Source organism: Belonocnema kinseyi, chromosome 8 (assembly GCF_010883055.1).
Source record: "Belonocnema kinseyi isolate 2016_QV_RU_SX_M_011 chromosome 8, B_treatae_v1, whole genome shotgun sequence".
In the NCBI taxonomy this organism is placed as follows: Eukaryota; Metazoa; Arthropoda; class Insecta; order Hymenoptera; family Cynipidae; genus Belonocnema; species Belonocnema kinseyi.
In genome coordinates, this window is record NC_046664.1 from 96,187,397 (window position 1) to 96,208,032 (window position 20,636).

At 34.1% G+C, this 20,636-nt stretch overlaps 1 protein-coding gene across 1 annotated transcript in view; it reads left to right on the forward strand.

The window, feature by feature from the left end:
* The window catches only part of LOC117178815, a 91,526-nt gene that overhangs the window by 22,221 nt on the left and 48,669 nt on the right, over positions 1 to 20,636 (forward strand). The window contains exon 3 of the mRNA XM_033370306.1: positions 2,257 to 2,354. Within this exon, the coding sequence (XP_033226197.1) occupies positions 2,257 to 2,354 (98 nt within the window). The remainder of the gene's footprint in view (positions 1 to 2,256; positions 2,355 to 20,636) is intronic.

Below are 20,636 nucleotides of genomic sequence, written 5' to 3' on the forward strand. Positions count from 1 at the left end.
TTACAATGTTCTTGTCTGAAAATAAATGCCTATACAATCGCAGTAACTTATCAGCATATCTGTATAGTTTTTTGCTTGAATGGCACAGAAAGTTTAATTACGTTGAAACTAAAAAGTTGATCAAAATTCGAAGTCATCTTATTTGTAGGTAAAACATATTAAAAATCAATTGAATGTATATTTTAAAGAATTATTATAAAAAATTATGGTTACTTATTTCATATTTGAAGAATAATATGTTTCTTACATTAAAAGAAGGAATATTGAAAATTTTCATACTTTAAATACTTGTAAAATTGCAAGAAATTTTGTTAAAAATTTTAGACTGATAAGTTAATGAGATTCTATAGAAATTTACCTTGAAAATGAGCACAAGAATCATACAAAGTGATTATTATTTGACAAGTTACATATAATTTAAGAAAAATATACAGTTCTTACAGGCATTACTATGTATTCCTAAAAATTTGCCAAATTCACTCCATTCTAAGCTTATTTTATTCAGAATTTGGTACATTTGAATTTAACAAAATATGAAACTTTGATATATTCAAATAAAATTATTAGAAAATACATATTAAAATGAGACTTATCGGGGAATAATTTTGTGAATCTGTCCTATTTGAATACATGGCAGAATTATATTTTTTAGGCTTATGATCTACAATTAATAAGGTTTTTTTTCAGAGTGGCCAACTAAAATACATGAAAGGGTTTCGTAGGCTGCGGGGGGGGGGGGGGGGGGGGGGGGGGGGGGGGGGGGGGGGGGATACAAAAGGCCAGAGGCCATAGATCAGAGGTGAGGTGTCATATGTCAGAGATCGTTGTTTAGGGTTTAGGAAATGATTTTTTTGACGATAAAAATGTGCCTTAGGAATTTTCAGCATTGAGAGATTAAATACCGATTCCGAAGTTCATATTAAAAATGCACTATTCCTTGAATTATATACATGAAAATATAAAAATGCAACTTATCAACGCCATCATTCGTCAACTTCGTTACTTTTTGATTAAAGACATCCTTCTTGGAAATAATTTGGATTAAAAAATTTGTATCGTGTCCAAAACTACTAGAAACGGTAAAAAACTGAATTTCGAAATAGTTATTTTTACTGAACAATAAATCTCATCTCATCTACAACAATTCTCTTTAAATTTATATCTCGAGATTCCTATATTTTTCTCGAGCCCCGAGGTATTCTCTTTAAAAAGAATAAAGGAATACCTTTCTCTGTGGTTTATCCTGAAATATAAAAGATTAGAGTTGCGAACTTCTTGATCAACTTGTCAAACTTAAAAATATTGTTATATTTCCAAGCTCAAAGCTTTAGAACTCGTTATAAAGTTATATTTGTCTTCATAAAGTGGAATACAGAGATACTCTATGATATCTCAAGTTAAAAAGTTTTGTTTGTTTTCTAATTTACAGCATATTTTCCCAACGTTCTCTTTTAGAAGGAAATAAAATTCATTCTATATGATATTCAGTTTTTGTAATCCTGGCAGAGTTATTCTAGGAAAATTTATTTACAGCGTATACTTCATCCCACAAAATATCTCTCATAAAAAGCTTTTTTTATTCACATTCATCAAATAAATAAATTTAAGAGTCATATCAAATGATTCTAGCAGCTTTCAAAATTGCCTGATAGCAAAAATAAGTGATAACAGCACAGGTAAAAACTGTAGTTCATTTATTAAAAGTTTTCTGGAATTTATTACAATTGAGATGTAGTTTCAATACCATAAAGTATAAGTAATTGTAAGAATCATGTCGGTCGATAGCGGTCTGGTTATATATACAAGGGAAGCAACAAGGTGTCGTTTATTTTCTACACATGAAATATATTCATCGGGTATCTAAATTCAAGATGCGAGAGTTGATCGGCATTAATAGACTACATTTTCTTTGATAAATTAAATAAACTTTCTGTAAATATTTACACGAATACAGAATGAATTTTAATAAGAACAAAAAATGTTATGAAAATTAACTTTTGTTGATTTCCAATTTGTATTTTTGATAAATTTTTAAAGCTTTTAAATTCATATTGCTATAGAGTTGAAGCACGTTAAATTAGCTTTAAGAACCGTTAGAAAAATCGGATTTTCCTTAGAAACACAAAATTTGATTTTTTTATTTCAATGAGGGCGCACTTAAATTGTTTCTTATTAAAAATTTTAAGCTAAAAAAATTAAAGGCCTTTCAATTTTTTAATTTTCGCTTTGAGAAAATTATTTAAATTTATCTTACAGGTGACAATTGCTACAGATCTAGGTAAGGTCGTGACGAGAATGCAACAAGAAAGATCAGAAGTGGCTTTCTACATCTATACAAATGGAAACACTTTAAGGTAAACATTTTCCTTTTTAAAAATTCTTTATAGAAAGTTTGGCCTAGAAATTTGTAAATAAAACAATATATTTATACAACACTAAATGTTTTTAACATTTTTTTAGTCATACTCTGAGTTTAAAAGTATTGAAATTACTTATTATAGGTACTACACTCAACTCCCGCGTCTAAGTCGCCCGATCTTCGGTCGACTTCACGCCGAACCGCTTTTATCTCACCCCCACCCCCTGAGTGTTTCTTGATAGCCCATACGCTCATACAGTGACTTCCGCATTAGAAGTTGATTACATCGCGCCTCTCTAGACATATACTGTTCCAAAGTCAAAGATTACTTATGCGATTCTAAGTGTTGACATGAAAAAACGCATCCCATTCTGGGCCGCCCAGGCCCAAGGTAAGCTCAGAAATGGGACTTGAGTGTAATTCAAATTTACCTATTTAAAACCTTTTTTCAATACAACTAAGAATCAATCAAACAGTTTATAATAAGGTCAACAATTGAGCTACGGCAATTTTTGTCGTATTTAAAATTTCTAGTCCAGCAAATTTTGGTGTCAATAACGAACTTTCTGTTGCGATATTATTTTTTGCTACTTTGGAAAAAAATCGAGGGGCTACTCGCTGAGAAATCTGGAAATCTTAATACTATACATGTAGCAGTCTCAATCGAATTCGCATAAGAAGTGTTGAGATTTCTTCGAGATTCCTGAGAGTGTCCAGATTTCCAAAACTTCTCGAGTTCGGAACTCTGGAGGAGAAATCAGACTCGGCTAAGGTCGACGGCGTTCGGATACCCGGTAATAAGCGTAGAATAGAGAAAAATTAATATTTTCAGATTTCAGCGAAAAAGTGAAGATTATTCTATTATTTTGAATGCGTGATTTTTCCATCTGTCTAAAATACCATAATAAGAATAAGATACCTCCTAAACTTATTCACTTCTATTTCCATGGCGACCGCCACACAGTTTTCTATTCTCCCAAAGAGAACGTGTTTTCAATATATTCAATTCCTTCTAATTGTACCGGTAACGTACCTCACAGAGATATTTTTTATTCCTCAGAAGTGGTCATATTTTGGTTTTATTTAATTCCTTCTAATAAGTTCGCAAAATATGTGTAATAAGTTGTTTTAATTCCTTCATGCGGAATGTAAATTCTGAAATTTTAATTCTCACCAATTCAACTCTGCCTCTCTAGAGTTAAAATTATTTAAATCCACACATTTGCATAGATTTCTTTGTTGCATTATTAAGACGTTTAAATAAATTATTAAAATATAAATAAATATAAATTTGAATATTTTTCGAATTTCTTAGTTATAAAAAGATTTAATAATGAAAAATAGGTTAAAGAAATGCTTCCGTTAAATTTTACTAAGTCGATTGAGAGGAATAGGATTTGCACTTTTTCTGTTCCCGTTGGGGGATTTTTAGACGGAGGAAAAATCGCGTATTCATAGGAATACAAATTCTTAATTTTTCTGAATTCAATTCTTATTACCGGGTAAAGTCGGTCGTTAGTTCGACTCAACGAGGCAGCGTGTGTATTAGAAATGTGTGAATTTTTGAATGCTTCGTGTTGTGAATGCTCCACGCTTGGCGAAATATTTCCAAGATTTCTATGATTTCCTGAAAGAGTTCTCCTAATGTTTCCAGCGCAGAAATCTGAGATTTTTCAGTGAATAGCCCCTCGATCAAAAACGTACAATGTTACTATTTTATTATAATATGAGGAATATTAGGTTATAAATATACATAAAGTGCTCATCACTCCACTATTCACTGACACTGATTTATGAAAGATTTTAAATTGTCAACCCCTAGTTTCTAGTTAGGACATGGAAGAATATTCACAAATTATTAAAAATTAAAATACTGGATGTATCATACATTGCATGCTGGTTGTATAATATAGTAAACATACTTCGCTCTTAAATATAAGCTATCCTACACTGAAAAAAACCATTCTGAGCACCAAGTAAATTTATTAATTTGAATCCTATTTCTTAGCATGAAGAAAATATTCTTTAACAGAAGTAATTTTTATTTAAACCAGGCATATATCTTTTGTTGATATAAAAAATGAATGCTTTGGCTGTATTTTCTTGATTGCAATACATATTTCTTAGATCCAAGAAAATGATTTCCTCAATTCAAAAGGTCTAGATTCGTTGAAATGTGATTTGTCGTTCAAAGAAATGCATATTTGATTCAAAGAGTTCGATTCTTTGAACTGATTCGGGACAAACTTAAATCAATGATTTTTCCATACTTGAATCAAGAATTTAGGTTTATTTAAATCAAAGAAATAATAACTTCATTCAAAATAATATTAATTAAATTACAGTATATATTTTCTTGTCACAAAGGGTTCATGCATTTATAGCAATGGAGCATTTATTTATATGAACAAGGTATTTTGTTCACGTAAAGTCTTATTTCTTCGGTAGAAGAAAATATTTCATCTAATTACAAGAATTAAATTATTCACAATAAATAAACATTTATTCCAAGAAAGTAATCATTTTTTTAAATAAAAAATTTAATGATTTGGCGTTATTTGTTTCAATCGAATATTTCTCTGGATTAAATAAATATAGTATTAAATGAAATATCCATGTTTTTGATTTAAATAAATATTTCTTTGGCATTTATGGTGAGGTTTAAATACGGTTTTGCGCCTTAAAATTTCCATGTTACGTTAGCGTCGTGGTCAAGGCTGTGGACTTTAGTTCAATTGGACTCAAGTTCAATTCCTGCTAGGGGTGGACTTTTCATCGAATTTTTCTGTTTCAGGTTCATCAAGCTTCTAAATTATGTGGTTTTTGTTTGAAATAAATATGTATATTAATAACAATGGTAATTATAATTTAGGCTAAAAGAAATTCAGTTGCTTAATTAGGAAAATATGTACTACAATTGAAGTACTAACTACTTTATTGCACTCGCGCATGGTCTAGGCCAAAGACATATTTGTTTTAATAAAAGATATATTTTTGTGCTTGAAATATGCAGAAATTTGCTGTGGGTAAATAGTTTTTTGAGCCTATAAAATATTTGCTTGACCTTACAATATATTTCTTTCCTTTAATTCATATTTCCTTATCTCAAAGAAATATTCATTGTCATTCATGGTACATTCATTTGCAACAATGAGTCATTCATTTGGTGTAAAATGTATATTTTTTGTCTTTAATTAATATTTCTTTCATTCAAAGAAATATTTCGCTTCGACCAACAGATCGTATTTATTTGTCTCAAATAAATTTGTCTTTGAAAATAAACAGGACTTTCACTTAGTTCAGTCAAGTAAAATTCACTTGGTACCAGTAATCCTTTTTTTCAGTGTAGCCTTCTTTGAAGATCAATCGTCAAAAATAGCTTCCATGTTGGCTGTTCTCGTAAGTAGAGCGTCCACAGCTATTGGACCCAGACTCGCTAGCCTACTTTGCACTGTAAGATATATTTGCAATTTTAGTATACATGGGTATATGAAATTTCGTATATGTTTACTAAATTTATTACATTTTGTAATTTTAGTGTAAATACGTATAATAAATTTCGTTTACGAAGTTATTTGTATACTGAATTTCTTAAGCGTGCATTAAGTTTCTTTTATGTACATGAATTTTATAGTTTCTGTATACTAAAATTCATATATGTATTTACTATATTCGGCTGCGCAAGCGCGTTTCGATGTACGCAGTTGTGCAACCTGACCGTTAGCAGAATCGCTTGACTCGCGTGCATTTTTGTTGAGTTCTTGTGCTAAATATATGTATGTTGAATGGATCATTTGAAGAAGGGGTTTTTGCTAATAAACGAGAGCTTAATCAGCAAAACAGGATTAAAAAACTACCCATCATAATTAGAACGAAATCATAATCACCTGATCCAGAACGAAAACAAGCCTCACCGACACATAAAATAAAATTACTATAAGCGTGTACTCAATATAGTATACGCGTGTCCTAAATTTGGTATATGCGTATACTAAATTTCGTATACATGTATCTGACTTTAGTATATGCGTATACTAAATTTCATATACATGTACGAGATGTGTTCAAAAAGTAAGGTGACCTTTCAATTTTCGCGGGCTACGTACATTCAAGTTTAAAATTTTTTGTTTTGTTGTGTTGGTACATTCGTCACGATTATATGTTCACAGTTTTGACTATATAGCTCGTGTTGTTTTTCTGGCATAGGCGTAAAAGGTTAGAAGGGTTTGGTGTGCTCCACGATTTTCTTCTTTCGAAAAAAATGGAGCAAAGAGTTTGCATTAAATTTTGTGTGAAAAATAGAATGTTGACAGTTGCATACGGTGAGTCTACTCTGAGTAAGAAAAATGTGTATAAGTGGTACAAGCTGTTCCAAGAAGGCTGAGAGGATGTCGAAGACGAACCTCACCCTGGACCTACCAGCACGTCAACAACAGATGAAAACGTTCAAGCAGTGGAAGAAATGGTGTTGAAAAATCGCCGAATTACCATCAGAGAAGTTGCTGAAGATGTTGTCATATCGGTTGGTTCATGCCATGCTATCTTTTCGGACGTTTTGGGCATGAGACGTGTGTCAGCGAAATTTCTTCCAAAACTGCTTAATTTTGATCAAAAGATCCATCGCATGACCATCACTCAGGAGATGTTGAATGAAGTCAATAATGATCCTGATTTTCTCAAAAGGGTTTTATAACTGGGGATGAATCGTGTATATACGGTTATGACGTCGAAACTAAAGTCCAATCATCTGAGTGGAAGCATCCTGAGTCTCCAAGACCGAAAAAAGCGCGTCAAGTTCGGTCAAATGTGAAGGTTTTGCTCACTGTCTTCTTTGATTACCGTGGCGTTGTGCATCAGGAATTCTTACCACAAGGTCCTACGGTCAATAAGGAGTATTACCTTCAAGTTATGCGCCGTTTGCGAGAGGCGATACGCAAAAAACGTCCGGAACTTTGGAAAAACAATTCGTGGCTTTTGCATCACGATAATGCACCTGCTCATTCATCGTTGTTTGTGAAATATTTTCTGATCAAAAACAGCACCACAGTCATGCCTCAGCCTCCATATTCATCGGATTTGGCCCCCAGTGACTTTTTTCTTTTCCCAAAACTGAAGAGACCCATGAAAGGACATCGATTTTCAACGATTGAGGAGATAAAAAACTGCATCGCTGAAAGAACTCAAGGCCATACCACAAAATGATTATCAGAAGTGCTTCGATGATTGGAAAAATCGTTGGCACAAGTGTATTATATCTGAGGAGGATTACTTTGAAGGGGACAACATAAATATTGAGGAATAAATGAATATTTTTGAAAAAAACCCATAAAATCACCTTATTTTTTTAACACACCTCGTATACTAAATTCAGTATATGCATATACTAAATCTAATGTACGCTGGTATACTAAATTTAATTTCATGTTGTGCATTCTTGCTTCCATCGCGTGTATACTAAATCTAGCATAGATTTTTCTAACAGTGTGACGTATTGTGGACCGCAGGACGCTTTTAATTCGTTCTAGAGCAGGAAATGATTTCTCAACTAGCCAATGTTGCGGGGATTGTCAAAAAGATGCGGAGGGCAGCGCACAAATTTGGAAACAAAGAAGTGAGATTGGCTCTTTGAAGAGCATTGCGTTATTGTAAACGTTGCAGAGTTTCTTCGCCGAAATATGCAACAAAAATGGATTTCAACATCTTAACTTCATCCACAAGCTCATACTGCAGGTCTGTGGCGTATCTGTTTACCAGATAAGTAGCTTGTTTTTCAATTTCGTATTACGATAAAATGAAAACTTTCCAGAGAACAAAAAAACTTTTATAAAGTTCGTTCGTTGCTTCAAACCGCTCAGTTGCATCCTGAATTACTTTGTCTAGGATAACGTAGTACACTTCTTGTTTGAATTTTACATCTGATGCAGTATTTTCTACTCTGTTATTATCAGAGTCTTTGTGGACGACCTCGTCTGCCATTCTCTTCCGCTTGCGACCTCTCTTAGTTTCTTCTTAAAGAGATTCAAGCCATCCAATATTTCTTGCCACAGTGACAGCTTCGTTTCAAATTTTCTCCTACCCTTTATCACGCAGGACTAGCAACTCTACAGTCAAGTTGTTTAAATTTTCACACGTGACATCAATTTTTGACCCTCGCACCTAAATTACTTTATTCACAAAGTTAATAGCGTTTAAAACTTCCATCAAAATCGATGCAATAAGTAAACAATTTAATGTCCGTACATACTTTGTGACTCCACTGAAATCGCCACAACATTCTGCTGACAGATTCAATAATGTCAACTCACACAGTGCTTCTGCCACTCCTGGCAGATAAGCAGCAAACGGTTTCACGGGCTTGATCCTATGCGGCTAGCGGGTTCGAGAGGTTGAATGCAGAGAATATTCTGTTTTGTCCATTAGTAGTTCCCATCTCTGTGGACTGTAACTAAATATTGTGTACAATTTTGCTATGACACCAAAAAATGTGAGGGCAGCTTTGACAATTTGCAGCTGCTTGTACTCCACTAAGGTTGAGAGAGTGACAAGCGCAGGCAGAATAGGCAGCTACACTTTTGGTAGCCAGTATTCTCGCCTGAACTCATCTGTAGGCACCTTTCATTTTGCTACCGTTGTCATATCCCTACCTTTGACAATCTGCTAAAGGAATTTTAATTTGCTCCAGTTTTAACATTATAAGCTTCCCCCGTTTTTTACTACAGTGAATAAAGGCCAGTAGACGCTCCTCAACTTTATAAGTTCCACCATCTTCAATAGTGAAATTAGCATATCGAATTAAAACAAGTAATGCACCTGTAATCTTTTTCCAGCCGCTTGAGAGAGACGGACTTTATGTAGATGGTCATTAAGGAGCGAGTCATATTTTGCTAGAAGATCAAGGATTCCGAAGAAGACACCGTTTGATGAGTCTCCAATTTTGTTACTCTCTCCGCGGAAATCCAAACCGCTTTCTGCAAGAAATATGGTTACATGTAGAAGTGTCCTTAGAATTCCTTTCAGCACTTCTCGCTCGTGTTGTATGTTTTTTAACAACAAGTCACTCAACGAATTTTCTCTGAGTAATTTTCTCTGTTTACTTTTCCATTGAACATAAGAGTTTTTGCGCGAGACACTACTCTCATGTTCAGGGACTTTGTCATGTAGCTTCTTCCACTTTCGTGCAGCAGAGTAGCCTTCATGTAATTACAATATTGATTTTTAAGCTGCGGAGGTGTTCTGTAAATTCCGAAAAATAAACAATAGAGGGCTTCCTTCACTCTACTCCATACTAACCAGTCTTTAAGAACAGTCTCACCATTCCCTAGTTTCTTCTTGAAAATAGAGATAAGTAGCTCACCCTTATACAACCACTTGGAAAACACTGGCAAACTTTTATCTGATTTTAATATGACAATTTCAATACTAAAATTGGGTGATCCGACATTAAAATGTTTCAATAATGGGGGGCAATAAAGGCAAAAGTCGAGATGAAAAAGGTGCAGAGAAATTATTACTGGCAGCGTCATCCTCAATGTTAAAATTTGATGATCTGATATCGAAATATGGTTCAATAATGAGGAGGGAGGGGGGGGGGTAATGAGTGCGAAATTTGAGATGAAGAAAGTGCAGTTGATTATCACTGATATTAACATCCTCGGAAGCTGTTTCTAAGAGACTGAGACTATCAACGTTATCGGCAATAAGGTGGGAAGTGTTTCCGTGAGGTTCGGAGGGACTTGATGTTAAAGCAAGCTCTAAAGAAGCTTCAGCTTTATAATTAGAAACCTTCAAAAAGCTGCCCAAGGAAAGCTTTCTTTTAGATGCCTTCTTTTCTCGGTCTTTTTTTTTCTTCCTCTTCTGTGCGCACGACCTATGTTTGCGTAGCTCATTTTTAGCACAATACTGCGTAATTTACATACAAACACACACAAAAACTGTCGCTCAAATGCGATGGCTAAGAACGATACGTGATGTCGCTCGTTATTTTTTGCTGTTTATAAAACGATGCTTACACCATGGGAAGTAGTAACTTCAAAAATCTTCGAAGAAAACGTGTTTTTGTTCTGGCGAGATGTGAACACAAAAAACGCTTAATGAAATCAACGCAATTAATTTTTGGTCTCTCTTCAAATAATTTAGAACTGAATATAAAGAAATGTTATTAAGTATAAATAAACTATTTAAATTGATGGAGTTGACAAATAAAAAATTTCAAGACAGAGGGTTCCCTGCGGTGCATCGGGGTATCGTCCCTGTCTGCCCCCCCCCCTATCTTGGCGGCCCTGGCTATTATATAATGAGACTTGGAAAAGGGATTCGAGATGTGACAGATTACTTTTCTGTGATCAGTACACGCATATTTTTTAAAGGGAGACTCGGAAAAGGTGTTCAATTTGTGACAGAACACTATGTTTTAATAAATTGAATGCCAGGTTACGAGTATTTGATTTTGGACGTCCATTTATAAAAAGCTAATTTTTTCTTTAAGATTATACATTTTTCAATCTGAATGAGATATTCTAATATTATTCAGATCCTTGTAAGATTTACCATCGTCTTTCGAAATCCGTCGTAGAAAAATACTAAAAGTTAACAAAGCGACGAAGATTTGTTTGAAAAAATAAAAAGTAGATTTTCACAATGAATATTTCAATATTTAAAAATTTTTCTTATAAATATCGACAGATTTTACAAATTGCTAAAAAAACGTTGGCTCATTTCAAAAAGTTATTCAAAAATGCCTCACGCTCTTTTGTGATACAAGCCAAATTGAAAAATTATATTTTCAGGAAAAAAGTCCTGTCAGTCACGAAAATTGTTAAGCCCACCTAAAACTTGAATCATGTCTTTATAGAGAACCAAAATTGACAAAAAAAGCTTGGGTTTTTTTTTGTTGGTGAGAATCGAACTTTAAGTTGAAAAATCAAATCGTCGGCACTTTCTTAATTTTTATCTTTTTTCAAATCGTTCACTTTTGCGCAAAATTGATATCCATCTTTTCTCGTTCTTTTATTTTGATTAAATACATGCAACTAAAAATATGATGTGATCGGTTAAAAAATACCTCCACCCCTACTCTATATAAAAGATCGATTTATCCTCTCTCCCCCTTTAATTCTATGTAATATGTAAACACTCCCATAGATACATTTTTACATTGTGGTCGCTAGATCAGGAAGCTGGGAAAAGGCCGGGTATTTTTTGAGATCACGAAAACCCGGAAAATGTCCGTAAATTCATTTCTGGATCGGGCATTAATAAATTTCTACATAGTAGAAATCCCCGTTTAATCACTTCATATGCCACTAACTTGATATCAAATTGAAATATGCGATTTATTATGCAAGTTTTTCATTCTCTTAACTTTCAAATGTTTAATTTTAGAATTCTATTTGTGATTTGACGGTATTTAATTTAAATATGTTCAGCTTTTCAGGCTTTAAATTTCAAATTGAAGATTATTAAATGCCTCTGATTTGATATTTGACCATCTTAACTGTTTCATTTTGAGATAGGACCTAAGTAGGAAGCCCTCAAAATTAGAAGTAAACCTATTCAAAATAGAAGGCTTCCATTTTATGCTTATGCGAAAACCCTACAGTAGATCATCTTGATCAACTGGAAAACTGGCGAAGAATTTTTACTAGTTATTTTTAATATAATATTTTGGTAATGATATTACATTGTTTGGCAAAGTTTTATTCTAATAGTATAATTAATTAATTTGTGAAAGTAAAGGATACATTTTCAATTTGAAAACAAATGCTGTATAATTTTTCCGCCTAGGTTATGAAACTATTCTGGGCCATGTTTGTACATTAGAATCAAAGTTTGAAGTTTAGATAATAATGTAGTGACAACAAGTGTTCTTTGTATGGTATCATAGGACCGAGCAGAACCCGGTCGTTCTACTTTTACCCTTATAGTTTCGGTCGGGTGTCCATCCGTCGAACTTTTTTTCCCTAATTGACTTTACCCCACACCCTAGCCTAATTTACCCCATAACTTAAACGACTTGAACCCGTGCCCTAGGTGGCATTACCCCGTACCATAGCCGGTTTTACCACGTGCCTAGCTGACTTTAACCCGTATCCTTATTGAATTTACCTTCTACCATAGCCGACTTTACACTAGAGTTGCCGACTACCCCATACCCAAGATGACTTTACCCAGTACCCTGACAGATTTTACCTTGTACCCTAGCCTACCATACCCGTATTCTATCTGACTTTATCTTATACCCTAAACGACTTTACTTCACACTCTAGCCGAATTTTCCCCTATATTACCCCTATCTTCCGTTCCCGTCATAAAATGACGGGAAAACATTTTTTCCTACCAAATAATATTGGAGTAATGAAGGAAACTTTTTTCTTGTATCTTAGTCCATGTGAAAAAATTTCGTGGCAGTCCTGAATCCTGCTAAAACCAGTACAGTTTTCCTTAAGCCTTTCTATTCAGGCGATACCAGTCCGTCGCAACAATAGCGCTGCCTATTGTTGCTAACTGGCGCTGTCTAGTGTTGCTAAAGTGGCGCTGTCCAGTGTTGCTACGTGTTTGCATCAAACCTTTCTACTGCCTAGCCTCAGAGTTGACGCTATCTAGGAGTTCCTTACGAATATAAATATATGAAGACTATCTAAATTCTAGAAAGTTTCTAGACAGAATCTTGGTTTGGACTTAAACACAGGAGTGAATTCAGAAAAAAATGAATTTTGAATAAAAGCTTTAGAAAATTACAATACATCAATGTATACGAGATGTGTTCAAAAAATAAGGTGACTTTATGGTTTTCTCAAAAAATATTCATTTATTCCTCAATATTTACGTTGTCCCCTTCAAAGTAATCCTCCTCAGATATAATACACTTGTGCCAACGATTTTTCCAATCATCGAAGCAATTCTGATAATCATTTTGTGGTATAGCCTTGAGTTCTTTCAGCGATGCAGTTTTTATCTGCTCAATCGTTAAAAATCGATATCCTTTCATGGGTCTCTTCAGTTTTGGGGAAAGAAAAAAGTCACTGGGGGCCAAATCAGGTGAATATGGAGGCTGAGGCATGACTGTGGTGCTGTTTTTGGTCAGAAAATCTTTCACAAGCAACGATGAATGAGCAGGTGCATTATCGTGATGCAAAAGCCACGAATTGTTTTTCCAAACTTCCGGACGTTTTTTGCGTATCGCCTCTCGCAAACATGGCATAACTTGAAGGTAATACTCTTTATTGATCGTACGACCTTGTGGTAAGAATTCCTGATGCACTACGCCACGGTATTCAAAGAAGACAGTGAGCAAAACCTTCACATTTGACCGAACTTGACGAACTTTTATCGGTCTCCCGAGCGATGGTCATGGGATGGATCTTTTGATCAAAATTAAGCAGTTTTGGAACAAATTTCGCTGACACACGTCTCATGCCCAAAACGTCCGAAAAGATAGCATGGCATGAGCTAACCGATATGCCAACATCTTCAGAAACTTCTTTGATGGTAATTCGGCGATTTTTCAACACCATTTCTTCCACTGTTTGAACGTTTTCATCTGTTGTTGACGTGCTGGGACGTCTAGGGCGAGGTTCGTCTTAGACATCCTCTCGGCCTTCTTGGAACAGCTTGTACCACTTATACACATTTTTCTTACTCAGAGTAGACTCACCGTATGCAACTGTCAACATTTCAAGAGTTTTAGAGCACTGGATTCCATTTTTCACAAAAAATTTAATCCAAACTCTTTGCTCAATTTTTTTTGAAAGAAGAAAATCGCCGAGCACACCAAACCCTTCTAACCTTTTACGCCTCTGCCAGAAAAACAACACGAGCTATATAGTTAAAACTGTGAATATATGATCGTGACGAGCGTACCAACACGACAAAACAAAAAATTTAAAACTTGAATGTACGTAGCCCGCGAAAATTTAAAAGTCACCTTAATTTTTGAACACACCTCGTAGATGTTCAAGTAATAATTAAATGTACAATTATAAATACAGTTAGATGTAAAATATGACATACACTGTAAAAAAAATCTATTGAATTTTACATCTCTGGTGGATTTAAAAAAAGGACCCTCGTGTATCGGAGTAACTTTATGAATCTGTTGTGATATTCCAATTCGGCCGATAAGTGTACACGCGAAAATGTAAAATTCATTATGTGAAAGAATAAAATAAAATAAAATTGATCAGGGCGATAGGTTTCGTACACTCGAAGCTCAAACTTCGTGGAATTTCATGGAGATGTTTAAATATTCCGTATCAAAAATATGAAATATACGTTTGAAATAACCGCATTTTTTCCGTTCCAATAGCAGAAAATGTAAAAGGAAAAATAGGAATAGCTCGAATTCGGTCTATTTTTGTGTGAAAGCTGTCAAAAAAGTTGAACATAGCTGTCAATTTCCTCACATTTAAAATAAAAATGCTCCATAATTGAAAGGTGAAGGCATCGATAAACAACGAACACGAGAGACGCTTTCGTATTCACATATTATATGATTAATTATTCTAAATTTTAAATTAATTATAAACAAAAAATTTTACAGTTTCCGCCAGGGTAAAATTAAAGATCTTTGGTAAAATTAAAAATCTCGATGTTATTTTCAATCACAGGAAAGTGATTTTACCGACGCATGGTATTTTACACGCTGTGACTGAATTTTCCTTTTTGAATGTAAAGTTCGTACGAGGGAATGTGTAATGTTATTTTTATCGAGTGTGTAATATTACACTGCTGTTCGAGGGTCCTTTTATTTACATCGCTAGAGGATGTAATTTCACATACTTTTGTAAAATCACACAGTGAAGTGTGTGATATTTACAATGATACAATATGTAATTTTCTGAAACTTTGTAATTTTACACAAATATTTTTTTACAGTGTATTTCACTCCAGATAAAAAACCATACGGATGTTGAGAAGATCCTTTACTCAATTGTAATTGTTGTCGTTTCAAGAGTTAATTGCTCTCCTCATCTGGAAAAATATCAATCCAGTTTCAAAATATAAGTCCTTATATTAATAAAAAAGAAAGTCAGTGTTTTTGATTATTAAATCATGTTTTTAGAATTTCATCTCGACTTAGTTATGTGTTGCTGATATTAAAAGTTTTATCACATTTAAAATAAAAGTTCGAAAAGTTATCCCTTAATATAAAGCAGAAAGTACGTTCTGTTTCCTTTTTCAAATTTAAATTTAAAAGTTTGGCTAACTATTTTAGAATTTGAATCAATTTATTGATTATCACCTTTATTTTAAATATGATACACATTTTAATATCAGCAACATAGAACTAATTCGAGATGAAATTGTAAAAACATGATTTAATAATCAAAAACACTGACTTTTTCTTTTATAAATATAAGGACTTCTATTTTGACACTAGATTGATGTTTTTCCTGATGAGGAAATTAATTGACTCTCAAAACGTCGAGAATTACAATTGAATACAGGATCTTCTCAACATCTTTTCGGTCTTTTATTTGGTCTGAAGTATGTCATATTTTACATCTAACTATATTTATAATTAATTATTTATTCAGACACATAAAATCGCTATTTTCCATCTATTTATTATAAATGTACCATATCACATTTTTGTCCATCAGACGAGATAAACATTTCTATATGTTTTTGGGGTCGCTAAATCCGAATCTGGGGTTGGTTTGACTCGGTCAGGTCGCATTTCGTTCTTAACTTTAAAAAAATGATGAAAGTTGGAACATTTATGGTAACACCCAGAAAGCAAAGCGGTTATATGTTTGCAGGGTCGCTGAGTACAGTAAAGTGTTATTTTACGGCCTCTCCGCAGGCAGGAAAAGAGCGCTTATTGTGCTTAATTTGGATAAAGATACTTATATCATTGAAGTATTAAATATTTTTTATTAAAATAGATGATCTCTATAGAACAGGTCGATCCGAGCGTTATATCCTAATCTAGCCAATGGACATTCGCCGTGGCGCGCCAGTGACCTGTCGTCCTTACACTTCTCTTAATCTTTCTTGTCTCCTTATTTTTTCCTCTATCGCGTTACTATCTCGAGACATGGTAAACGATCAATTAGGGGGAGGTTCGTGACCCAGGAGATACTATTTTCTCATTGGCGCAACGGGTTTACTCTTGTATTACACGTTCACATTAATACAAATTGAATGAAACTTCATCTATTGAGAATCCAAAGCATCACTGATGTCAGGTAGACAAAAAATCGTTTATGTAAAAACATTTGCCTTTGTGTGAGTGTGAAAGATTTGCACATTTCAATTAAAAAGCCAGAGCATGTAAGATTTCTTACAAAAGTAGGGAAATATATTCTTTCAAGTAAAACCAGGTCGGGTACTATATTAAATTCAATTTAAGACGCTACAAATTATTAGAATTTCAAATAAAAATATTGAATTTTTAACAATATAGATGAAATAGTTCAATGTTCAACCAAAAAGATAAATTTTCAACCTAAGCATTATTGTTTGATAAAAGAGTCAACTTTTAACTAAGAAAGATTTTTCACTTAAGAAAGAAAAAAAGGTTTCAGCCAAATGTTGTTGAATTTTCGAGCACAAAGATTTATTTTCTACCAAATAAATGACGCATTTTTAATTAAACACGTGGAAAAAACTCCCTGACATTTCCAGGGATTTCAATGTCTAAAAATTCCCTGAAAATTCCAGGTTTTACACGCTTTTCATGTAAGTATGCAGTATAAACAATCTATACAAATAGGCACTTTTAAATTCAGTTCACTTTCAAGAAGTAGATAGTTCAAATTACAGAAATTATTTAACAAATAGTGAAAATGATTATATATTTTTTTGCCTCCAAGGGGATGTTATTTCAAGTAAAATTATAGACAGAACAATTGGCATTCTCTTTTTTTAACCTTTTGCGAGCTTCGATTTTCTATTTTCTTATACTTTTTATCTGAACAAATCAACCGAGAAAATTAGTTAAACTTAGGTAAGTTTATACATTTTCGACAGTCAAGGTTTCATTCCTCGACGAATTTCGCTGACTCTCTGATAATACTTGAGAAACTCAAATTGTATAATATATAGTCCCTTTTTATCACTGATGTGATACTTATCGACCAGTTCTCTCCACTTATATACCGTAAGATCAATACGTACAATGTCTCACGACCTACCTGTGGATTCGTGAAATGAAATGCGTCTTCATTAACGCTAGAAGGTCACATCTAATTTTTTCCCTCAGTTTAGAAGAAAGACGACGATTATCTATCGCATTTTCAAATTACAATCGAGTGATAGGGTAAGGAGGGCAGCGCCAACCAGTTAATATTCAATGATTTTTTTAAAGTTAACGAGATGCGTAATTGGTCCATTTTTCTCTCATTTCGAGTTCTACATTATAGTATATCATATATCTAAAAGTATTAAACACATGAAAAAATAATGATTTGGTAATTGAATTATTTCTAACAAGCTGTATTTCGTTGGCTTTGCCTCCACCTGAGGGCAAAGCCGACCGCAGCTTTCTATGAAAATAAAAACATCCAAAGATAGGAAAATATTATTGTTTGCTTCTGTGGTATTTTATGTACTGGAAAAATTACCTTTAAGGGCATGTGACACAGCTAAATACCTATATTACCGACCTCACTTTTTCAGTTCACTGAATGTTTTTTTGAACCTAAGAACTTTTTTTGTAAATAAAATATCAAGCTGAAACTTTGAAAAATGTATTAGAGTACAATAAAGTACGTTTAGGTACTGCATTTTTCTAGGAACTTCACTGAATATTATTTCATCTTTTTTCTGAACCTCGACATTTTTTTAACGTTCGAACTTTTTTTATACATAAAATATCGGTCTCAAACTTTGAAAAATGCAAGAGCCGAAAGAAAACTACGTTTGAATACAATGCTTAATAATAAAAAAAGTAAAAAAAAATTTCAACTATCAATTCCATCGGCATCAGCCGGTAACGTTGTGAACGAAAATACGAATCCTCTAGAGCCTCGTCTAGTGACCGCCAGGGTTCGTATTTTCATGCACAATGTTACCGGCTGATGCCGATGGAATTGATAGTTGAAATATATTTTTTTTACATCTTTTATTATTAAAATTTGTACTTAAACGTAGTTTTCTTTCGGTTCTTACATTTGTCAAAGTTTGAGACCGATATTTTATGTATAAAAAAAGTTCGAACGTCAAAAAATGTCGAGGTTCAGAAAAAAAGATAAAATAATTTTCAGTGAAGTTCCTACTAAAATGCAGTACCTAAACGTACTTTATTGTACCCTAATACATTTTCCAAAGTTTCAGCTCGATATTTTATTTACAAAAAAAGTTCTTAAGTTCAAAAAAACATTCAGTGAACTGATAAAGAATAAAGTGAGGTCGGTAATATAGGTATTTAGCTGTGTCACATGCCCTTACACATATCCATCAAGAAGCTGATCAAATCAGCCCTAAGATCAATATTTTTCACCCATATTGAAAAATGAAAGTTTAAATAACACGGAAATTTTTTTCGGGAAATATTAATAAATATTAAAGGATCGTTTGAGGTCTTGCAAAGAGTTGGAGGAAGAAAAAAGTTTATTTATGCAAGTAATGATTATCGACGGACACATTTAGGTTTTACAGCAGAAGTTTGACTTTTAACTTCCTCTTACGGTAATCATGCAATCTGTTTTACCCACAGACCCTAGAAGTTCGAAGTTGTCTACTCGCTGCGCTAGTGATGCTTTGACACAGCTGATACAACACTGATACGAATGTCAGATCAAATATGTTTATTTGCATTTCAAGTCCAAACATTAGTTTTTGCATTATTGGTGCATAATGTTCATGAGTGATTTTTGTTGTTTTGTCCCACTTTGATAAATATAAACCTCATAACTAGCCCATTGACAACATTGCAAATTGCTTGTAGGCATGGACATAGGAAACACGGGACTAGGCATGCCATCCTGCATTGCGAGCGGGGATGAATCCACGGGAGGGGGGAGAATTCCATTAGGGGGGAGAATTCCATGAGTGGGGAGGGCCGCCATCTTACGATGTACCATTTGATTATGTGCAGGAGAATTTTTGCCGACAAACTGTGCACGAAAATATAAACATGTGGGCACTGCCATGTTTGTCGCGGGACATCAAAAGGTGGCGGACATCCCCCCTCATTGCATCACCCCCGCAATGGCATGCCTAGTCCCTTGTTTCCTATGTCCATGCTTGCAGGGTTTGACGACAGCACGATCGGTATTTCTTCAAAATAGAAATTAAAAAAAAACTTTTTCCACTGTTCTAATTATTTAGGGCCAGAGACAAATTCTTGCATGCCTTCTATTTATTGTGCCAAATTTTTAACACGATATCTCATTCCGTGTGGACGTAAGTTGGGAAAGAATACTTCGACTGGTATTTTCTTCAAAAAAATTTTTTTCTCAAAATTTCCACCGGAACAAAGCAGAGACATGGACTTTATTACCTCCCTTTTTCATTTCCCAAACTTTCAGAGCGATCCCTCATTTCGTTTAGACGTAAGTTGGGAAGGAAAAATCGAAGACCAGGTTTGGTCACGTGACCCTTTCGTCACGTGGCCTTAAACAAAAATTGAGAAAGCTGTAATATAACGTCTTATTCATTGACATTCTACAAGAAACGGACTTCGCGTAATGTTTCTACAGTACCAATACAAGAAATCTGCATACCGACCGGATTAAAAATAATAATCATGGACATAGGAAATAAGGGATTAGGCATGTCATTGCGGGGGTGATGTAATGAGGGGGGAGGTGGGCAAAAATGCTCGTGCGCATAATCAAATGGCACATCGTAAGTGGCGGCTGTCCCCACTCATGGAATTCTCCCCCCTCCCGTGGATTCAACCCCGCTTGCGCAAGTTGGGATGGCATACCTAGTCCCGTGTTTTCTATGTCCATGATGGCTCTTTTCAGTTCCTTCGGTCCGCGAGAGCCTGGTTGAAAGCTAAATTCAGTCCGAATGTTTCCATCCGATTATGATTAATTATTTTTCTGTCTGAATTTGTGTATCAGGTTCATTCCGAATAAGTTCGCACAAATCTGAAAGAAATTTTCATTCCATCTGAATCCGCTTGATACCGAAATTTCATTTCGAATATCATTGAATGGTTCCATGTTTCAATCAGAATGATTCCACAGCAGTCTAAATACTATTTTTATTCCGCCTACATCTAGCATAATACAGTCTGTCAAGTTAAAGCGTGGGTAACTTTTTTGGTAAAATATTTTATTTAAACGCATGTTTCTACATGGAATTACATTTGTCAAGGTGTCGA